This window comes from Polypterus senegalus, chromosome 11 (genome assembly GCF_016835505.1).
Source record: "Polypterus senegalus isolate Bchr_013 chromosome 11, ASM1683550v1, whole genome shotgun sequence".
Classification (NCBI taxonomy): domain Eukaryota; kingdom Metazoa; phylum Chordata; class Cladistia; order Polypteriformes; family Polypteridae; genus Polypterus; species Polypterus senegalus.
The window spans coordinates 111624269-111648169 of NC_053164.1; the positions used below are offsets into that span (position 1 = coordinate 111624269).

Below are 23901 nucleotides of genomic sequence, written 5' to 3' on the forward strand. Positions count from 1 at the left end.
TAACCCTGCTTTCTTTGCAACCCAAATGATGTACACACAAACTAGATAGATAGATAGATAGATAAATAGATAGATAGATAGATAGATAGATAGATAGATAGATAGATAGATAGATAGATAGATAGATAGATATGTTTATTGTTATTGTCACTTTTACAAAGGAACACTTGAAGATCAGTGGTTAGGATCAGGCATTATTTAGGTGAAAGGCTTTTGAGGGGCAGATCCCAATGGATTCTTTGCACATTGTACATTGTACATTTTTGCTGTTGAATTAAAGGATTAATCTGAATTCCCACTTTATTTTTCTATGTTTAAATGTTGGACTGTTCTTAACATTTCAGTATAACTTCAGGCACTAATACACAATTACTGTTTTCAAAATTTGGACAGATATTTATTGGTCCATTTCAGATTTTTTTTAGTTTAAATAAAGTAATATTTTTCCAGTTCAGAATAATTCAGAATTCAATGTATTGTAAATTCTATAAAAAAATGGATTACAAATTAATATGTGGCAAAATTCTGAAAGAGGTTTATTAAAAAAACTACCATAGACAATGCTACCACCACACAATAAATTGTTTTTTTTGTAATCAACTTTATATTTCATTTAAGTGAGAAGTCAAACTAAATGACACCTTTTATTGGCTAACTAAAAAGATCACAATATGCAAAGCTTTCAAGGAAACTCAGGCCTCTTCTTCAGGGAAGATGTAACCTTGAATCTTACGTCTTGCCTGAAGAAGGTGCCTGAGTTGCCCCAAAAGTTTTGCATATTGTGATCTTTTTAGTTAGCCAATAAAAGGTGTCATTTAGTTTGACTTCTCACTAGATTCACAATGGCTAACATGGTACAACACCCTAGTACTATATCTCACTTAACAAAGTCAAAAATAAGTAACTACTTCAAAATATAAAACAATCACCATGTAAAATAAACCCACACAACACCCCTCAAAACCCTGATCCCAAGAGCTGTGGCTGTGCCAACTATGATCCATAGAGCACCTGCATAACAAGTTCCTGCTCATAAAATACTGTGGAAGCCAAACAACACAACAGCACATTGATAAAATAAATAGAAGTATGGTAAGTACTTTACTGTATATATGGTAAAATATTTTGTTAATATATGTATAGTTCTATCTTCTGTTTTGATCGCCTCTAGACACCCTTCAAATAGTCTGATGCCCTTCTCCTATTGTATATTACCAGTAAATTCAGTCTCCAAGTCCTTAAAAGCTATAATTCCTTTATTACTGCATTCCATCTGATGACTTGAATTGATATCCTTTTTGTTGAGTTGTGTAATATTTACTGATTTCACTTTTGCAATTCCCATTTAAAATCCACTAGAACTGAGTGGTGTGATATTCATAGGTCTTTGTTTTTAAGGACTGAACTAGGATGTTTTACAAAATTGCATGTTTGCGAATTTATGTGCTGTATACAAGCATAATTAGAAATGAAAATAAATTAAGTAATGTACCTGAATACTTTGATAATAATTGTTGAGGATGCCATTTAATTCTGAATTTCATTACAGGTTTGTGTGCATTACAACAAAGGAAGTGGGAAGTTTGGATCCTGTACATATCAGACAGGTTGTAGCAAGCTTCACATATGTCTGCACACCATGAGAGGAAATTGTAAATTTGGCAACAAATGTAACAGATCTCACAAATTTGATGGCGTTGCCTGGAAAATCCTGAAAGGTCGAGGTCTGTCTGAAGCACGTATTTGTCAACTACAGGAGATCTACCATAATATATTTATTATTAAAGACTGCAGAAATGCAGACGAGGAAAGTAAGTGCACATTGAAATGAATGAACAAAGACATGTTGACAAAAACAAATCATTGGCATTGTTAATTATGAGGGAATGCAATTATATTTATAATTTTTGACAATGACTACTGTGTACATTTTTAAATTCGGACATAGGAAAGTACAACACTATTACAATGAGTTTCATTTCATTATCAAATTTTGTTCAAAATTTCTAGATTCCTTTTATAATTTTGTTGTTTTGGAAAATATAACAATGTGTCAAAACACTGTGACCAATATAAGCATTTTTTAGGTTGGCTAACATTTTCCAAGAGCACATTTTGGGCCTTGTGAAAGATCCAGAAAATGGAATTTATTATTTACTTTTCTGAATTCCTAAGAAAACTTCTGGGACTGTTAAAAGAAAATCCAAGATGTACCATTCTTCAGTATTCACTATAAGGTCTGGTGTGTTGTTTTACATTTACTGAGCAAAGGTCAAAACTAAGACAGGCTATGTCCACATGTACCTTGGGTCACTCTCCTCTAGGAGCTGGAAACCAAACATCTTACTGAGCACTAAGAAAATTCCTTTAGATTAGAATTTACCTTTGTGAGTCTTCAGTACTGGCATGGTGGCATCCCTATACCTCTGGAGCAATAGCTGTTGCTATACTTTTAGAACAAATGAAATGGTTTGGCAGCCCTTCCACAGGTTTCACCCTCTAAGACTGGTGATAACGATAAAATTGTCTTGTAATATGTTTTTTAGAGATGAAGCACACAGGGAATTAATGTGTTTGGCATTAATGTGTTAATCAGTAGCATAAAATAAAGATTAACAAATGTGCATTCCCATTCAAATGATTGGCTGTTAGTAAAACATTGGATGGATTAAGTGCCTTCATCATAAAACTGTCTCACCCCCTTTTGAAAACTCCTGTTTGCATTTTTCATGTTTTGTGTTTAAGGTAGGAGAGAGAAGAGAACGATTTTGGTGGATGCTGGACACTCGAGAGAATATTGGCATTTTGTTTAAGAGTGAAAATTGGTTGGCGTTTTTCTCAGATGTGGGTGAGGAGGAGAGTTTGGCTGGAAGATGAATGCTATTTTGGCAGAGGTAGGGCAAATGATTGAGGTTTGCTAGAGGAAAGATGACATTTTGGCAGAGGTAAGGAGGTTTGTTGGAGAGAGGAATGTATCTTAAACTGGAAACTGTATACTGGCCCAGTCACTTAAAATACATGTAATAGAAATTATAGAGGTGAAGTACTGCTTAGATTAAACAGGCTGAAATCAAACGAATCTCCAGGACCAGATAATACTTGCCTTCAATTTCTTAATGAGGTCAGCGAGTACATATACAGGTACTATATAAACCATGGATGCATATTTTAGGAAGTCACTGTGCACTGGAGAAATTTTGAAGGACTGGAAAATGTCAAATATCATCCCCTTATAGAAAAAGCAACTATAGGCCAGTAAGCTTAACGTGTATCACAGGAAAAGTAATGGAAGGAATTATTAAGGGTAAGATTGAGCAACCTATGGCAAGAAGAGGAGTTTTACTGACCAATCAGCATGGGTTCAGAAGACGGATTATGTTTTACCAACATGCTGGAATTCTATAAGGAAGCAACAAAAGGGTATGATCAAAGTAGAACATATAATATTCATTATTTTCACTTTCAAAAAGCATTTGATAAGAAGCCACATGAGAGGTTGGGCATCAAACAAAAAGGAGCGGGAGTTCAGGGTAATGTTTGTAGATGGGTGCAGAATTGGCTCAGACACAGGAAACGGAGGGATATGGTGCAAGGAACCCTATCTGAATTGGCCAAGAGTGGTGTTCCACAGGGGTCAGTGCTAGGGTCGCTGCTATTTTTAATATATATAAATGATTTGAATAGGAATATAAGCAACAAGCTGGTTAAGTTTGCAGATGATACCAAGATGGTGGATTGACAGATAATCTGGAATACGTTGAATCATTACAGAAGGACTTGGACAGCATACAGGCTTGGGCAGATTTGTAGCAGATAAAATGCCATGTTAGTAAATGTAAAGTTTTACACATAGGAAGTAAAAATGTTAGGTTTGAATACACAATGGAAGGTCTGAAAATTGAAAGTTCACATTATGGATTTAAGAGTCATAGTGGACTCCACGCTATCAACTTCTAGGCAGAATTCAGAAGCCAATAAGAAGGCTAACAGAATGTTAAGTTATATAGCACGATGTGTGGAGTACAACTCCAAGGAGGTTCTGCTCAAGTCTTTATAACACACTGGTGAGGCCTCACTCGGAGTACTGTGTGCAGTTTAGGTCTCCAGGCTACAAAAAGACATAACAGAGCTAGAAAAAGCCCAGAGATGAGTGACTAGGCTGATTCCAGGGCTACAAGGAATGAGTTATGAATAAAGATTAAAAGAGTTTAGCCTTTTCAATTTAAGCAAAAGAAGATTAACAGGTGACATGATTGAAGTGTTTAAAAATTATGAAGGGAATTAGTACAGTGGATCAAAACTGTTATTTTAAAATGAGTTCATCAAGAACACGGGGACACAGTTGGAAACTTACTGGTAAATTCTGCACAAACATTAGGAAGTTTTTCTTTACACAGAGATCCATAAACACTTGGAATAAGCTACCAAGTAGTATAATAGACAGTAGGACTTTAGGGACTTTTAAAACTAGACTTGATGTTTTTAGAAGTATTAAGTGGATAGGACTGGCAAGCATTGTTGTGCTGAATGGCCTGTTCTCAGCTAGATTGTTTTAATATTCATTTTAATACTGACCACAGAAGAGTGGGAAAATAAAGAAAAATGACAAATTCTAAGCATGCAAATGTTAAATATATAAAAATACAAATGTATGAATAAGATATTGTAGAACTAAACAGTGAATGAATACTGGCCATGTCAGCCAATGATTAAATTCCAATGTTCCATGTAAGTGGGCTGATAGTCAAGGCCATCTTTAGGCAGAAATGGATCAAATGTGACACTCACCGAGTCCTGGAGAGAAGCTGTAGAAAAATTGCAATGTTAAAATTGAGGTGAAAATAATCCATGTTGGATTGGTTTAAATCTGTGTACAGCGTTAGGTGATTTATAAAGGTGGATTTCTAGTTGACTAATCGGCCTAACAGGTATCTTACAGCCACAGTGACTGCCAACTTATAATCCTATGAATACAGCCTTAAAAACCATAGAATACATTTAAATGAGGTCCTTGAAAAAACTTACTAGCCCAATATAATCATAAACGTTAATGCAATTCAAACATTACATTCATCTTTAAACATTAATTCTTGATTATGTTTACAACACAAAACCACCTTTCACTCAATACAAGATAATTGAGAGTTGGTCGAAAAGAAGAAGAACTAGTAGTGCTTCACAAACTTTTTCCACAGTTGGCCCAGTTTTACTATTAAAGAGTTTTTTTGTGTACCCTATTATCACAAACTCCTGATATTTAAGAACAAGGTACTTTGCCATTACTGACGCATATCAACTAAAACTGCATTTGTTTCCATGGGGAAATGTCTTTTTTCAGAAGCTCTTTAAAAAGAATTACAAACTGTAAATATATATATATATATATACAGTGGAACCTCGGTTTACGAGTAACTTGGTTTACGAGTGTTTTGCAAGACGAGCAAAATTTATTAATAAATTTTGACTTGATAAACGAACGATGTCTTGCAATACGAGCAGTATGGATACACTTTGTCTGCTGAGTGTCATGTGATCACAACTGAGCTGATGGTTCTTCTCTCTCTCTCTCTCCCTTATCTCTCTTGCTGGCAAAGCGCGTCTTTTTCTCCTTATCTCGCTCACAGTGCAGTCTCTCTCTCTCTCTTCTCTTGAGGGCAATTGTCTCCTATTCTCCGTCTGAGTCTGTTTGCCTCACTCATATAGTCATCATCTGTACGAGCGTATACTGTTTACTACAGCATTGTGACTGTGTGTGCGCGCTGTGAAGTGCGATTCCCCATTCTCATTACTTTAACAACACCAGCCGCCTTCAGCTTGAAACAGCAACAGCGATGTTATTTATTGCAGCAGGATGTTTATAATGTTTCTTGTATCGCCCATTGACGGCAGGCGCTTATAGCATGTCTGTGATCTTTTTAAATGTGCTTATACGGCGAACTGCTACAGCGCGGGGAGACTGCAATTGCTGTGGGACGCTCTTCCGCGTGTCGTCCCGTTGGGTGGAATCTCACATGAGTTTAGAAACTCACTCACACCAGCCATGATTCTTTTTAAAGGTAAAGTGTAGGTTAATTTGTTTTATGTATTTTTACTTTATATTTTGTATTAATCATTTTATATGAATAGTTTTGGGTTGTGGAACGAATCATCTGAGTTTCCATTATTTCTTATGGGGAAATTCGCTTTGATATACGAGTGCTTTGGATTGCGAGCACGTTTCCGGAACGAATTATGCTCGCAAACTGAGGTTCCACTGTATGTGTGTATATATATATATATATATATATATATATATATATATATATATATATATATATACAGTATATATACGCACACCAGAATGACTGAAAAGGAAGAAAATTAAAAAGAAAGAAAAATTCCTTACTTGCCTGTCACAGTGAGGCATGATGCAGCCGTATTGCTGTTGGTATGAAGTATTGTTTCGTGACACACTTCTGCTGGATGATTTGTTGGTTGAAAATCCTCAGTGTTAGTGTGTCAGAGAGAGGATGTGCAGCCCGGTTCATAATTGCTCTCTGTTTTAATTTTCTCCTTTGCTACTGCCTCTATGGATAGAGTGCATCCCATAACAAAGCCTGCCCTTTTAATTAGCTTTAATTAGTGAAGAATTAGTGATTGTGGTAAATTTTCATCAGTGTTTAGTTACATAATAGATTTGTTATTTGTGTTCTTGTATTTTTAAAAGGTTGCTCGAGTCGCTCAAGAGAGTCTTCTGTAAGTTCTAACAGTGAAGGTGACTCTGATGAAATCTGTCTCTACTACATTTCAAAATACTGCAGCTTTAAAGGTATGATCAATTTCTGTAGATGTGCGAGATGCCAAGGCTGTAAGTTGAATTCAGAACTGTTGTAATCTTGGGATTCACGTTTTTTCTTTTTAAACTCAAACCACACCAGAACACTTCTAGTAGGTGTAGCTCTAAAGCTCAAAAAAGGTCTAGGGCTTGTATGTTCAGAAAGGTGAAAATCCCAGGCCTAAAGAAGCAAATCTATAATCTTTAACACAGCAGCTCCTTTTTGTATAGTTCTTGTGTGATTTTTTACTCGGATACTTTTTTTGTGTTTAATTCATTCTGGTTTATTATTTTGTCATTGTACCTCTTTTTAGTGAAGTGAAATTGCACTAGAAACTAATTTTAACATCAATTTTCTGAAATTGCATGTAAAAAGAAGCATGGATATTTCTCTCTATACTAATTTTAAGCAGGTACAGATACCCAAGTCTGACTAATAATGATTTTTTTAGATATATAAACATTTTTGACCAATTTTTCCACCAACCTCGACTTTTCGTGGATACATTGGGGCTTCAGGTGTCTCAGAATTTTTCAAGATCAACTTCTATCAAAGAAGCTAAATGTTCAACCACTTCCCTTAGAAATATCCCCCCAATAACATACATCAGCACTGCTCATCCCTATATGAGGTTAGTTTTTACTGGAGATACAGTTCAATGTTCTCAGCATTCCATACTGACTGTATGAGGCAGCAGCGGCGTTGAGAGCAACTGGAATCTTGAGATATCATGAAATCACAAATTTCAAGCCAAGAGTCAGAACCAAAAAGACTAATAGTTAAGCAGACAGTGCTCAGGACATGTTTAAAGAATCATTGTCAGGAAACATTATGGGAATGTTTTGTAGCCAAAAAATATAAAGGAACTTGTAACCAGAGCCGAAATTATAATTCACAGTCACAAAGCAGAGCCAAAAATATGTGTAATCAGAATTTCAAAAATAACAAAGAATGAGTGCAAAATAGAGGTGACCACGAGATTCCGTGACCTCTAAAACCGGGCCAAAGTAAATTTTATGGGTCAAGAAGATATTATAAAAAATCAACAGCTAAAGGCCTAAACATAATACATTTTTCATATTGTTATTTTACAGTAAGCCTGCATTTAGTACATTCTGGTATTGACTGGCTATGTCTTTTCTCGAGATTGATATTCATTAAAGAAGCCAAACATCCATTTATCCCTTCATATTTCTTTTGAAGTTGTTAACTATGAGAATATGTCACTTGAAAGCAAACTTTTTAGTTTTACTATGGCCTGAAAATTGGATACATTTAGGGTAAAAAAACACTGTGGCCAATTGTACCAGTTGTGTGTAACAGCCATGTTGCAGAAAAAGGTTACTGCTTATTCTGCTTTAGGTTCCACAGAGTGTCCTGCACACATGGTTTCTTCCTTTCAAATTCTCCTAAAAATAAAGAAATGTTACAACTGTCAGTCAAACCATCATTATCAATCATATCCATTCCTCCATTTACTTATTATTTCATAAATCTTTTCAATATACGGTTAAGACTGTTGCTTTACTGTCAGTACAGCAGGTAGCAAAGAGCCTGTTGTAGGTAAAATGGAGAGGTTGAGTCAAGATCGTGGCATAAATAAGAATTTGACCTGGATACAGCAACAAAGACTACTGTAAAACATCTACCAATTATAAAAGCATATGATAAAAGTGTTTCCTTGGTACTTAACCAATAAGACATTATAAAAAAATGTTTTGCCCCTGCTGGACACATTTTTTGCTGTTTGCAAGTTCTGTGATCGGCATTGCTATCAAATGATGACTCTTCTTAATTTTCATTTCATTTCTCTACAGAAAAGTGCATGAATGTTCATTTCCACCTTCCATACAAATGGGAAGTGTTTGATGGTCACAGCTGGTCTGAAATCATTAATATGGAACAAGTTGAAAAAGATTTTTGCAACCCAGAAAACATAGTAAGGTATGTAGATAGTAAAATATTATTGCATATCTCCTGTGTCCGAGTAATTCAGTAATCATTAGTTCACATCACATTTTTCAGATGTGTCAATCTGTTATTGTATAGTATTAGCAGTGTAGGGAAAAGAATTAATTACTGAATTCATGAAATTTATAACTGATATTTATTCAGTATATTCAGTGTGTATCTCATGCAATGTGGCTTATTAGCTCGCTAACTGGACTTTAATGCACAAAGATGTTGGTTCAATTTGTCATGAGGCCAAATTTTTTGCACTTTGTGAAGCATCAAGAAGAACATATAACCTTTGTGAAACCCTAATGTAAATGAAACAGTAACCTTGCTATTACAGTTTTTTCGGAACAAATCTCCCCGAAGGAAAACTGGACAGGATCCACACATTCTCTTCTAGAACGAAGGCCAGTGCCCTCCTTCTGAGCCCAACATGCTGGATTAGCTGGCATCGCCCACATATCTACGCCTCATTGAACCAAGCCCCCAAAAGTCCAACATAAAACAACACTTGCATTGTTGTGGCCATCATTTTTAAAATGGAAATTGTATTTAACCCTTTTTCACTTATAAAATTAAACGCAAGTTTAAAAGAAATTACAGTAGGTGTTTAAAACCTAATGAATCTCTCAAAGCGCCTGTATTTGCCGTTAAAGGTACTCTCAGACACCTTCTTCCTGCCGCTCTTCATGCATTTTGAGATGCCTGTTAAATGACTTTATTTGTACCAACGTTTTCCTTACTCTTGTCATCGACAGGTAGATTATATTAGACTTTGAAACAAATAAACAACTGTATCACATTCTAACTAGTTACTTCACATCCACCATTCAAATAGTTAAATGATGGCACTACAGTGTAATCAAAATTATCAGGCCAAATCCAAACAACTTACATTTCAGCTACTCTCATCCACTCACTCATCTCAGGTACCACTTAATCCCCTTCCTTCACAGCTATCTTCACTGCTGTGAGTGACAGTACAGATCATAGCTTTAAGTAGATCTCTGATCATAGATGCATGTGAGTGATTCAGAGATTAAGAAGAAGCACCAGGCAAACTCATAGAAATATGCAAAGGTCAAACATTAACAACATATACACATCAAGACAAAGGGCAACTCCAAACTCAAAGTCAAAGCACTCCTAATTATTTCCTGAAAGACTTTCTTGATTTATATACCTTGAAGATACTCCAGTAAATAAATATTAAACATCCTCCCCTATAAAACCAAGCCCAGATGTTTGCTTAATGTCGTGTTCATCTCTAAACAATCTGGCACACCATTGCATTTACACATACAGTAAGTGACATCAGCTACATCTCCAGCAGCTGCTTTGAGAACATAGTGTCATGAATTTTACTGGATAAACATTAAAATCTCATTTATTTTTTAATGAATATAAATCTAAATATATACATTCTTTGTGATGTAATGTTCTTTTGTTTTTTGTTATGAGTGTGACTATATTGTTTTACAAATTTTAAGGCTGTAGCCATTACATGATGAATTCAGTGATGTGCATGTGATGTCACAGTGATAGATAGATAGATAGATATGAAAGGCACTATATACTAGATAGATAGATAGATAGATATGAAAGGCACTATATACTAGATAGATAGATAGATAGATATGAAAGGCACTATATACTAGATAGATAGATAGATAGATAGATAGATAGATAGATAGATAGATAGATAGATAGATAGATAGATAGATATGAAAGGCACTATATACTAGATAGATAGATAGATAGATAGATATGAAAGGCACTATATACTAGATAGATAGATAGATAGATAGATAGATATGAAAGGCACTATATACTAGATAGATAGATAGATATGAAAGGCACTATATACTAGATAGATAGATAGATAGATAGATAGATAGATAGATAGATAGATAGATAGATATGAAAGGCACTATATACTAGATAGATAGATAGATAGATAGATAGATAGATAGATATGAAAGGCACTATATACTAGATAGATAGATAGATAGATAGATAGATAGATAGATAGATAGATAGATAGATAGATAGATAGATATGAAAGGCACTATATACTAGATAGATAGATAGATAGATAGATAGATAGATAGATAGATAGATAGATATGAAAGGCACTATATACTAGATAGATAGATAGATATGAAAGGCACTATATACTAGATAGATAGATAGATAGATAGATAGATAGATAGATAGATAGATAGATAGATAGATAGATAGATATGAAAGGCACTATATACTAGATAGATAGATAGATACTTTATTAATACATATACAATGCAGAGAGTATAAAAGATGATGACACACAGCAATCGGCATCCCCTTATTGGATTAAAAGAACATTTAGTATCTTCTTCAACTCTTAAAAACAAAGTTTGCCCAGTCCATTTATAACCTTATTTTGCTACTTTCAACTTTCATTTTTAAAACTTCCTTATTTTGATGATCAACATTTTTGGCTTGATTTTGAACATGGCCTGCACTTTGACAACCATATATCCATCCATTATCCAACCCGCTATATCCTAACTACAGGGTCACAGGGGTCTGATGGAGCCGAACCCAGCCAACACAGAGCGCAAGGCAGGAAACAAACCCCGGGCAGGGCGACTTTGGCAAAAGTTCTGCTAATTTCTATTCTTACAATTTGTGTTTCATTACATATATCTGGAAAGTGGCACCAAATGAATACTGAACTGATAAATTGATTATTAAGCAAATACTGAAAACAAAATAATAATTTTATAATAGTGTTATTTTTTTCCCAGGACCATTAATATTAAAGAAGAAAATGTCGTGCTCAGTAATAAGGTATAGGGAGTGGCAGACACGCAGCTCAGTTTAAAGGAAGTGACAAAAAAGTATGTCCGTTGTAGCTTGGACAAATATATGGAGTAACAACTAGCCAAAACACCAAAAAACAAAGTGCTGCCTAAAATCAGAAACCAGAATGAAGCAAAGATTCAAACTTTATTTATTATTTTGTCGTTAACAGCTAAAAACAATCGTGTGCTTTTTAGTTGAAATCTTTGGATGTCACGTGTATGGACTATCAGCACCCTCATGGTTAAAATTGCACGCCGTTTCTAATGACAGCTTCGGTGGCACCCATGCAGAAAAAGAAATGAATAATAAAATAATTGAAGTTCAAAAATAATGATTCTTTACAAACATTAAATCTACAAACTCCTTATCAAATTCCTAACAAAAGGCAAGTGGTCAATGGAAACAGCCTAAAAAGTTTGTCACAGTGAGATGGCTAGAATTTTGTTTTGGTGTTTTACAGTATGTCCTCCCTTATTTTGTAATTATTTAAGTATGTATACATAGCCAGTAACCTGCCAAAAAGCCGAGATGTGCTTATGATTTACCACTGCAAGTTGTGTGACTAGTTGGACTGTGATGAAAAAAGTTGGAGTATTCCACTACTAACATTAGTTGAATATGAAAATGACTACAACTGGTGTTATGTTTTTTTAGTTCTGGTTCTCCATCTGTTGACTATCAAAATATGACCACCGGGCTTGCCAAAGTGCGCCGTTTGTCCACTGTGTCCTCTGTAACTAAGAAACTTCACTTCAGTCTAACAACTAAGTGGATCTGGTACTGGAAAGATGAATTTGGAAAATGGATAGAGTATGGGAAACAAGTGAGTCTGAAAAGTTTTATTTGAGTCTTTGACTTCTTTGAAGCTGACAGGACGCAGTTGATGTGCACCAGATAATCTTTAAATAGCATGTCACAGTTTATATAAATAAGTACTTCTACCACACTGTTATGCTGAACCCTCTGTGCAAGCTTGGTTCTTGTTTAATCTCCATGTTTAACATGAATTTTGTTGCTTATAGTTAGCATTACACAAGGAAGAGCTCTGGCATAGGACATCCCTTACATTGGAGTTACATTTTGGAACAAACATTTTCAAGTGTTTTTATCTCCCTGATTTACTCTGTCCCTGGGCCTTTACTTTGTTCAATGGCCTTCTTTTTGGTAGAAATTAGTAACATTCCCCTGTACTAAACACTGTCAGTGTAACCATTTATTTTGGCCAAATATATCAATAACGTTTTCAAACTCTAATCAGACTACTTAGTATTAAAGAGGCCAGTCAACTGATATCGCATACAGGAAATCCAGAGGGTAAGCTAACAAAGTAACAAAGCCCCAAATTTATGTGCAGATTAGTATTATTAGAAGATGACTACACATCATATACTTACTTCTTTTAAGTGCTTTAAAGGTATTATGTGAGGATAGCATGGCGGTTAGATCTGCTGCATCATGAATCCACACTTGGCTGTTGTTTGTGTGTCGTTTTCAATTTTCCAGAGTTTTGCTCTAGATATAGCCACAGATGGTCCCTACCTTCAGGCCAGTATTGTAAGGATTTGCTCTGACCCCTTAGAGCCTTAAACTGGATTAAAGGAGATTGAGAAACGTACTGTGTTACTTTATGTAACCTATTGTATGATTTCCTCGCAAACCCTAACCTGCAATAAGTGCGTTTGGGGACTTTTAACTCAAAATGGTTTATTATTGAGGATTTCTGAGATTCATTCATTTTATTATATACAGGTGACTACACATAATCTTTCATCAGTCACATCAGATGACTTGGAGGAAAAATTCCTTGCTAATTGTGATGACTGTGTGACCTTCACGGCTGGACAGCATGAATACACTCTCAGCTTCAAAGGTATTTTGACTTTGCCGAAAAAGTTTACATATAACCTTTTAAATATTCTACAGTGGCTCACTAGGAATGAGGTGTTTGTCCTGAGTACATTCAGCTGCCCATCTAAGTAACGTTTGTTCTTAAACTTGGTGCTATTCAAATAGGCAGTAGCTCCTCATAGCTCTGTACTGGAATATGTAGATTCAGAAAAAAAATGGAAAAAATATTTTATATCTGATATGCATTCTATAAAAGGATCTCCTTTTGTTTTACAGTATATTAACAGTAAACCATCAACATATAAAAGAGAGCACAGAAATCAGCATGGCTTACAAAAACTTAGAGGTGCGATGGCCCCACAAAAAATGATGAAAAGCGCACTCAATGTCAGGGTGAAAGATAGACAGAATCGGAATTTTGACGTTTTGAATCCCGTAAATGCCAAAAGGGACTCTGATCTGTTGGGCCCTTGAGCAGGGTCCTTAACCTGCAATTGCTGAGCACTTTGAGTAGTGAGAAAAATGCTATATAAATGCAAAGAATTATTATTAAGAATGATAGATAGATAGATAGATAGATAGATAGATAGATAGATAGTGAATACTTTTTAATATCTATCTATCTATCTATCTTGTAAGTTTTCATATTTTATTAATATAGATAGATAGATATTAAAAAGTATTCACTATCTTGTAAGTTTTCATATTTTATTAATATAGATAGATAGATAGGTAGATAGTGAATACTTTTTAATATCTATCTTGTAAGTTTTCATATTTTATTAATATACATCACTGAATTTCAATGGATTAAATTTGGTATTTTTGACATTGACCAACAGAAAAAAAGACTCACTAATGTCAAAGTTAAGATATATTTGCAAAGTGATCTAAAATTATTGTTCTATAATAAATACAATTTGAAAATGACCAGGGGGCGAATACTCTTTATAGACACTGTAGATAGTACATTATTTTTCCCCAAGGAGGAAATTTAGTTTTTTAATTGAAGCTTAAGAAATATTACAAAAAAAAAACAACAACCATCCACCTCAAATATGCACAATTAAAAAAAATAGAAGAAAACTTCTGACTTGCCTAAAGATAAAAAAGCAGTCTCAGTGATGCATTATGCAGGCATATTGCAGTTGCTACAACTTTTTGTTTCTTGACAGACTTCAGATGAATAAGTCATTGGTCAATGTTACCAAGTGAGTGATAGAGTAAATATTTGTGTCTGTAGTTTACAAATCAATGTCTCATAAAAGTTGACTTCATCAAACACAGCAAATGAAAGATACCACATTTCTGTCATTTCTCAACATTCTGCCACTGCTTATGTGAAATGATTTGTATGTATTTATTTACTGATTTATTCATTTTGGGATCTATCTTTTCATACAGATATGACCCAGCAAAACCAGAAACACAAAACAAAAAGAGAAGTCAGGAGAAGACCACAGTTTATTTCTCAACAAGATGCGGAGAAGATCAAACGGTATACAGATCCTGCTCTACCTGCATTTACTAAGAGAGAACATCAAATGTGTAACGACATTCAGTGATCAGTGCCTGGACAAATCACTTGTGTCTTTATACTTAATCATTTCTTTCATAGTAACAGCAGTTAGTTATTATCACATGTAGAGAGAATTGTGAAATTCTTACTTTGGTAGTTTGTCCCATGTTTAATACATCGCTACTCTCCAACATCATGATAAATAAGATTGGATTAAAATAATCAATCAGTGTACTAAAAAAAAATAGTAGGAAGACGACAAAAAACACAGAAGAAAAAGAAGTGTGTAATGCTCCAGCATTAACTGTAGTTACGATATTGGATATTAATGTTCAATTTTGGACAGACAACACAATGATGCAGTGTTTAGTGTTGCTGCCTCGTGGCTCTAACATCCTTGAATTGAATCTCACAGATGGTCTGCCCATGTCTAGATCAGTTTTCCTCCAGGTACGCTGGTTTTTTCTCCCACAGCCTTAAAGGTGTGCAGCTAAAGTTAATTAGCAACTCTAAACTGACTGCAGTGTGGTGTGTAAGTGAGGCCTATGATGGACTGACTCCTGCCTTACCCACCAATGCTGCCAGGATAGACTCTTGCCCTTTGTGGCACTGGATTCAATTGGACAGGTTTTATAATGTTATATTATAAACAGAGGCGGCACGGTGGCGCAGTGCTAGCGCTGCTGCCTCACAGTTAGGAGACCCAGGTTCGCTTCGCTTCTGGAGTTTGCATGTTCTCCCTGTGTCTGAGTGGGTTTCCTCCGGGCGCTCCGGTTTCCTCCCACAATCCAAAGACATGCAGGTTAGGTGGATTGGCGATTCTAAATTGGCCCTAGTGTGTGCTTGGTGTGTGTCCTGCGGTGGGTTGGCACTCTGCCCAGGATTGGTTCCTGCCTTGTGCCCTGTGTTGGCTGGGAGTGGCTCCAGCAGACCCCCGTGACCCTGTGTTCGGATTCAGCGGGTTAGAAAATGGATGGATGGATGGATGTTTTTAAACTTTCATTAAGTTTGTAAATTGATACAGAAACTGCAAATTCCTTCATATTTTATTCTGAAGTGATGCATCACTTAAAAATAATTTTATCACCATGATCAAATGATCACTCTGATATCAAAGAGACTTTTTGGAAACACCCATAAAAGTGTTCGGCTCGGCACAGAGACATCAATCCTGAGCATGTCTTTAACTGTTCTTTAAAGATTAAACATACATTTGACAAATTGCTTAGTGTACTATTAATTGTTGTTTCTCTGTGAAGAAGCAGTGATTCCTCAGGAGGGCAGACCTTGATGAGTAAAACCATTCCAGATAACTGGGACAAATCAGCCACCCCTGAATATGGATACAAGGTACAGTATTTAAGCTTTCATTCAATAACCAATACTAGAAAATCTTTTTTTAATCGTAATTGCTGCACCTCCATTAATCTATCTTTAATTTATTTAACATGAAGACACAGTGGTGAGCAATTCTGTTTCATAGTTTCACTTCCTAGTTCTGTAAATGTTTTTGTGGAATTTGTACTTTTCTTTGTATTCTTCACTGATTTTGTTGCAGTACCTCAGCTTCTTCCCTTATTTCAAAGTGTGTGTGTTACATTAGTTGGTAGGTAAGTGTGTGGCATCTTGACAGGTACTGGAATCTCTCTTGCTCCTAAGATAGTGTTCATCTTCTAGTAAGGAGACCCAGGTTTGCTTCCCGGGTCCTCCCTGCATGGAGTTTGCATGTTCTCCACGTGTCTGCGTGGGTTTCCTCCCACAGTCCAAAGACATACAGGTTAGGTGCATTGACAATCCTAAATTGTCCCTAGTGTGTGTTTGGTGTGTGTGTGTGCCCTGCGGTAAGTTGGTGTCCTGCCCGGGATTTGTTCCTGCCTTGCAGCCTGTGTTGGCTGAGATTGGCTCCAGCAGACCCCCGTGACCCTACATTAGGATATAGCGGATATAGTTAATGACTTACTGAATATAGTCAATGACTGACTGAAGTTCAGAAAACAGAGGAAGGATCATTCTAACTGAACCTGTTTTAAAACCCTTTTTAAAATTTCAGAGACAAAGCGAAAAGTCACTACATGTTGGACACATTTTTTATTTATTTTTGCCATGTTATATCACCCATTGTTTATTATTTAATCTTCATATTGATCCATATACCCATTTTCTAAACCTTCTTTTTTCAGTTCAGTGTTGTATATGGAGCTGGTTTTGGCAGCATTCAGGTGTAAGGCAGGAACAGTCTTCAGTCAGGATGCCAATCAAATTACAGCCTCAAATTATTCTCATCCACATCTTTGAGACTGAGGAGAAAAACCTGAGTACCTGAGAAAATTCCAGATGGAATAAAAGAGAATGAACAGAACCCAAACAGACAGTGACAGGATCCAGATAAAAATTTAGTTCCCTTGGGATGTGAAGCTGCAGCGCTAACTCTAATGCTGTATTGCATCTCAATTCTCCAAAAGGCTACTGTATACCATGTGCTTTTCAGATCCCTTTTCTTTTTTAATAGTTTAAAGTCAAGGGCATAACGTTTGGATACAATTTATCTATTTTTTTCCATCTTTCATTTTCAGCTTGTTCAACTTGCTCAAGAATCTGAGGAGTTTAAGCAAGTTTTAGGCCATTTTCAGCGGACCATGCCAAATGCAACTGTGTCTAAAATTAACAGGATCCAAAACCAAGACCTCTGGGAAATGTTCCAAATGTGAGTGAAGCTTACCATTTGTATTTGGAAATAACATGCTGAATATTACGCAAGTCAGAACAGAGTTCAAGAATGACTAGCTTGATAACTGTGCAGCTTGAGAACTGACAAATACTGTAAGTGCTACATTTTAATACATTTTGCTTGATCTGATTCTGAAGTCTTTTTTTCTTAAAGAAAAGAAGATCAGAAGAACAATACAGATATATATTTATCTCATTAGACAATGATTTGCTGTCTATATTGTGTACCATCTCTTTCATAATATTTTGCCAATGTCACCTCTTAGTTGCACTGCCCATGTCAAACCTGCACATTCTCCCTACATCTATATGGGTTCTCTCTTGGTAATCCAATTTCCTTCATATCAGAATAGGTTAATTAATTATTCTGAGCCCTATTAAGGTAGAGTGTACTCGTGAGTAAATGTATTCGGAAACTGACTGCAACTCTATAAATGCAGCCGTCGTGTTTGCATTAGAACTTGTGCCGATTATGCGGACTTCTGACTCCAGCAAAATATATAGTATTTGGGGCAATAAATTCCAATGTAAGCTGCACAATAAAACGATTCAGAAGGTATTGTAAAAACAATCTATACCTATCACTGCCTACTTGACAACATCCAATTCTAGCAAATATATGCAACTCCAAAATCATTATGAGTAATGTCACACACGTGTATGACAAATAAATCAGTCGTCAGTTGTAACAGGAGACCACTTTTCTCTGTGCCGCTTGATTGCCCGTTCTGTGCGGTGAGGTTTCAGTAACTCAAAGGGTCTTTACAGACCTGTCATGAAAACATGAAACATGGTTGCATAAACAGAGGAGTATTATTTGGGGAGTGTGCAACCTTCCATAAACTTCTGATTTGAGTGTCAAAAACAATACATGCACGTGTCTGTATTTGACTTAATGTACAACTGAACTTCACGAAAATGTTTTCCATGGATAGTGTTGGGGAAACAATCCCAATCCTGGCTCTACTTCAGCACTCGTACATAAAAAAGATCTTCTGACTTCCGCAATACTAAAGTATAAGAAATTTATTTAACAAAGACGCCTTCAGCACATCCCTTGCACATTGCATCGGAATCACGGTCGTGCTAATTATCCTGTATAGTGTATGAATATACAAAATCACCTCCTTCCATATCTTTCTGTCCTCTGCATCTTGCTCTGTTACACCCATCACCTGCATGTCTTCTCTCACCACATCCATGAACCTTCTCTTAGGCCTTCATTTTTTCCTCTTGCCTGGCAGCTCTATCCTTAACATCCTTTTCCCAATATACTCAGCAGCTCTCCTCTGCACATGTCCAAACCAACACAATCTCGCCTCTCTGACTTTGTCTCCCAACCGTCCAAATTGAGCTGACTGTCTAATGTACTCATTTCTAATCCTGTCCATCCTTTTCACACCCAGTGCAAATCTTAACATCTTTAACTCTGCAACCTCCAGCTCCGTCTCCTGCTTTCTTGTCAGTGCCACCGTCTCCAACCCATATAACATAGCTGGTCTCACTACCGTCCTGTAGACGTTGCCTTTCACTCTTGCTGATACGCATTTGTCACAAATTACTCCTGACACTTATCTCCACTAATTCCACCCAGCCTGCACTCTGTTTCTCAAATCTCTTCCACACTCCCCATTACTCTGTACTGTTGATTGCAAGTACAGTATTTAAACTCACCCACCTTCGCCAACTCTACTCCTTGCATCCTCACCATTCCATTGACCTCCCTCTCATTTATACACATGTATTCTGTCTTGTTCCTACTGACCTTCATTCCTCTCCTCTTTAAAGCATATCTCCACCTCTCCAGGGTCTCCTCAATCTACTCCCTACAATCTCTACAGATCACAATGTCATCAGCAAACATCATTGTGTTGAGCACCTTGAGCATGGGAAAGGCGCTATATAAATAAAATGTATTATTATTATTTTATTATTATTAGTCCACGGGGACTCCTGTCTAATCTCGTGTGTCAAAGGCATATTCAGCATAAAGCTGACAACATCCACCGTAATAAAATGAAAGAGTCTGTGTGTCTGTCTGTTTGCTATGTCTCTGTCACTCCAACATATGGCACATCATAAACATCGTAGTAATAAAATATATTTCATTTTCCATTCCAACAGATGACACATCTCAAACACTAACACTGATTGCACAAATCCCATACCAAATGGCACATAACATAGATAATTGTATTAAATTTAATTGTATTAAACAAATATTTGCGATGTGCCACCTATTAGAATGACAAATGTAATGCAACATATTACTACATGTATTTCAAATTACATTCCAATAGATGGTGCAGTGCAGATGTTAACACTGAGGTCTATGTTGATTACTTAGATTTCAACCCATCTTAGATAGATTGACACTAGTTGTGCTACCCACTACAAGCAGGTCCATATATAGGATATTAGATCATTCTGTATTAGGTTACACAGAGAGACACCTGATGCCTCATTGTGGAGGTCTAAGGATAGCTTTGGGATCAGTCTACTAGATTTCATCCTATTTAAAGCAGTTAGATAAAATGCAATAGGAATGAAAAGCTTAATAGACTAAATGTGAAACAAAGGCATTCAACTACAATTATGTTGGAGAAGAAAGGTTAACTCATCTGGACAAGGTCATCAAATGCATAAAAATTCAGACCAACAATCTGCTTTTACTCTCTTGCTCTGAGTTAATTTCAGGATCCTCACAGTCCACACTTAGCAACCTCTGACTGAGCATGTAAGGTTATGAAACCCATCCACACTGATCTTCATTTCATGTCCACTGTGACAACTTCTAAATACAGTAAGTGTTCACACATCAGCACCTTTTATAACACTGACATAGAAACTACTGTGAAATTATAGTCAAGTGGCCACCAAACAAAGTAGACAAAAATCTGAGACTGACATACTCTAAAATGGGCACACTAAGAAAACAATTGTCAAGCTTTGCTGGATTCAGGACACAATATGGTGAGCCATAATAAGCCATGTTTATCATCATACAGAACAGTTGTTGAGGTCAGTGAGCTCTTGCTGCCTACTGTATAACCACTGATAGTAGGGTTGGGAGGATCACTACTAAAAGTATTGATGCTTCTGATCCTGACCTTTCAATTTAAACATCAATGTTCACATTAAAAGTATCAAAATTACACATTCTCAATAATGTACAGTACATATTTATTAGAAATGATTTTTAAAAAATAACTTGCCATTAGTTTTATCTTCAGCAAGTGAAAGGAATGTCCAGCTAGGTTGAGGTCAGTTGATTGACTTGGCCACTGAAGAATATTCCATTATTTTGCACTGAAAGGCACTTGGTTTGCTTTTGCAGTCTGTTTTGGCTCATTGTCCATCTGTACTGTGACTCATCGTCCTATCAGTTTTGTAACATTTGACTGAATCTGAGCAGATAGTATAGCCCTGTACACTTCATAACTCATCCTGCTACTTCTTCCAGCAGTCATATCATCAATAAACACAAGTGACTGACTTCCATTCCCAGCCATGCATGATCATGCCTTAACACTGCCTCCACCACGTTTCACAGATGACATGGCTTTCATCACATCATCAGCCATTTCTTCTCTTCTCCATACTCTTCTCTGTTAAACATTCTAGTAGAGAAAAGCCAAGCAAAATGACACCTTTTATTATCTACAGTAACTAAAAAGATTACAATATGCAAGCTTTCAAGGCAACTCAGGCCCCTTCTTCAGGCAAGATACCCAGGGGGTTATGGAGCCCTGATGTTAAGATAGTGTGGTAGGGGATAGCCCTGAGGTTAAAAGTTGATTTACTGGTTTTGTTTTACTTTGACAATCTTTCCCTTGCTTTATACTGAACTTAACCCCAGGTGATTAATTTTGCCTGGAGAAGGGGCCTGAGTTGCCTCAAAAGCTTGCATATTGTAATCTTTTTAGTTAGCCAATAAAAGGTTTCATCTTGCTTGGCTTTTCTCTACATTTATAATGGCTAACACGGTACAACACCCTAGTACTACAACATTCTGGTACATATTGATCTTAGTTTCCTTTTTCCAAAGAAAACAGATCCCGAACTGGACAGGCTTTTAAAAAATTTTTATCTGGCAAAGTCAATTTTGTCGTTTCTATGATTGAGGTTTAGCAGTGGTTTGCAGTTTGTGGTAAACCCTCAATCTTTACTTTCCTGAAGTCTTCTTTTGATTGCTGTCTTTGGTAATGATAGGTCTACCTCCCGGAGAGTGGTCTTGGTTTGGCTAAATGTTGTGAAGGGGTTTTTCTTCACCAGAATTCTGTGATCATCCAGCACTGCTGTCTTCTGTGGTTTTCTAGACCTTTTGGTGATGCCGAGCTCACCAGTGTGTTCCTTCTCTTTAAAAATATACCAAATGGTTGATTTGACCATTTCAGGTGTTTCTGCCATCCCTCTGAAGGACTTACTGTACTTGCATGGACAGCTCTCATTGGACCTTATATTGAGAGTTCACAGTGACAGCTTCCAAATGCAAATTTCACACTTGGAATCTTCTCCAGACCTTCTACCTGCTCCATAGCTTGTCAGTCAATTGTTCAAATACTTTTGAGCCCCTGAAAATTGGAGTACCATGTATAAAAATGGCTAATTCCTAACTGGCTCATACTATATTTTTGCTAAACCCCTTAAATTATTGCTGAAAACCCTACACTTCAATCACATAATTATTTATTTTAAATCCATTGTGGTGGCGTACAAAATTATGAATTACATTGTGTCACTGTCCAAATATAGGGTGGTCCAGATCTAATTATGCAACTTTTAATGCAATGCAGGAAAACAATACAAGACAAAAGAATTGTTTGAAATATCTTGTAATAAACGAAAATGGACATTGAATTAATTCACTGATTTTCCATGTAATGTTCCACTTGTCCTCCAATATTTTGTGAATTCTCTATGTAATAAATTTAATAAGTTATAGCGCAATGAAAAATGCATAATTAGATCTGGACCACCCTGTACTTGGACCTAAGTGTAGTCATACTGCATGTTTTTCCAGAAGAGTAGCCATTCATTTATTGGTATGGGCTATACTGGCCTCAGTATCACCAGCTACCCGATCAAAAAGAAAATCAGCAGTATCACGCATCCCTAAGATGGCTTGGCTTGCAGCTGGCCTGCTGTATCTGTATACAGGTAGACCAGTGATGCACAGGGAAGTATTTTGACACCCCCTTTACTCTTTTCTAAATAAACTAAGAATTTTTGAAAAATTATGTGTACTGTAATACAAAAGCATTTGTGCCCATGTGGGTTTCACACTCACTTTGTAGTACAGTGGATCGAGATTTGTATTTTAAAATGAGTTCATTAAGAACACGGGGGCACAGTTGAAAACTTGTTAAGGGTAAATTTCACACAAACATTAGGAAGTTTGTTCTTTACTCAGAGAACAATAGACACTTGGAATAAGCTACCAAGAAGTGTGGCAGACAGTAAGACGTTAGGGACTTTTAAAACTCGACTTGATTGTTTTTTTAGAAGAATGAAGTGGATAGGACTGGCAAGCTTTGTTGAGCTGAATGCCCCGTTCTCTTCTAGATTGTTCTAATGTTTCTGGCTGAGTGGTCACGGGCTTGCACTCCACAGACTGCATACGAGCTTGGGAGTGCCATTTTTTACTTTAAAATGTTTTCGTTTTCTTTTATACAATGCAAATCTACACTTACCTGGATTTTACTTACATAAAAAGGCACTGGTGTTGAGTAGAACAGTAGTATATTATGTGAGTCATCTTGTTTTCCAGGTTTGGCTTAACGTCTTGACGTCTTTAACGAGAGGTTTCCAACTTTTCTGTACAGTTTTACTTTTCATGCTAATTTGTATTTTCATTCCCATATTAAAAAGCACATCTCGCATTTGGGGACTGACCCTGTGACCTTGCGTTAGGATATAGCAGGTTGGATAATGACTGACTGACTGACATACTTTCTTTCTTCCTGCAGATTAGTTTTAGAGTGATAAAAATGTTAAGTGTTGCGGTCTCTTACGACAGGCTCCTTGTTATCTCTGGCTTGAATCGAAAAAACGAGCGCGCATGTGTGTAAACTAAAAACTGGAGAGTTCTGCGTTGTTTAAATACGTCTTATCTAAAATTTTTTTTTTAAGCTTACCGCAAACTGTTGTTCAAATTCCTTTTCACTTTATTCCATTTTCAACAAACAG

At 36.3% G+C, this 23901-nt stretch overlaps 1 protein-coding gene and 1 long non-coding RNA gene across 3 annotated transcripts in view; one reads left to right on the forward strand and one right to left on the reverse strand.

The window, feature by feature from the left end:
• LOC120539433 (protein mono-ADP-ribosyltransferase PARP12-like) overlaps window positions 1-23901 on the forward strand; it is a 45460-nt gene that overhangs the window by 12608 nt on the left and 8951 nt on the right. Inside the window, exons 3-10 of one of the 2 annotated variants that reach the window (XM_039769483.1) lie at window positions 1550-1811; window positions 6707-6808; window positions 8633-8759; window positions 12273-12441; window positions 13368-13488; window positions 14871-14964; window positions 16248-16335; window positions 17559-17689. In XM_039769483.1, the coding sequence (XP_039625417.1) occupies window positions 1550-1811; window positions 6707-6808; window positions 8633-8759; window positions 12273-12441; window positions 13368-13488; window positions 14871-14964; window positions 16248-16335; window positions 17559-17689 (1094 nt within the window). Of the gene's footprint in view, window positions 1-1549; window positions 1812-6706; window positions 6809-8632; window positions 8760-12272; window positions 12442-13367; window positions 13489-14870; window positions 14965-16244; window positions 16336-17558; window positions 17690-23901 lie in introns of both variants that reach the window. The other variant, XM_039769482.1, reaches the window with a different exon arrangement.
• Window positions 7822-23901, reverse strand: part of LOC120539434 — a 35535-nt gene continuing 19455 nt past the window's right edge. The window contains exon 3 of the long non-coding RNA XR_005635616.1: window positions 7822-8224. This is a non-coding gene — a long non-coding RNA (uncharacterized LOC120539434). The remainder of the gene's footprint in view (window positions 8225-23901) is intronic.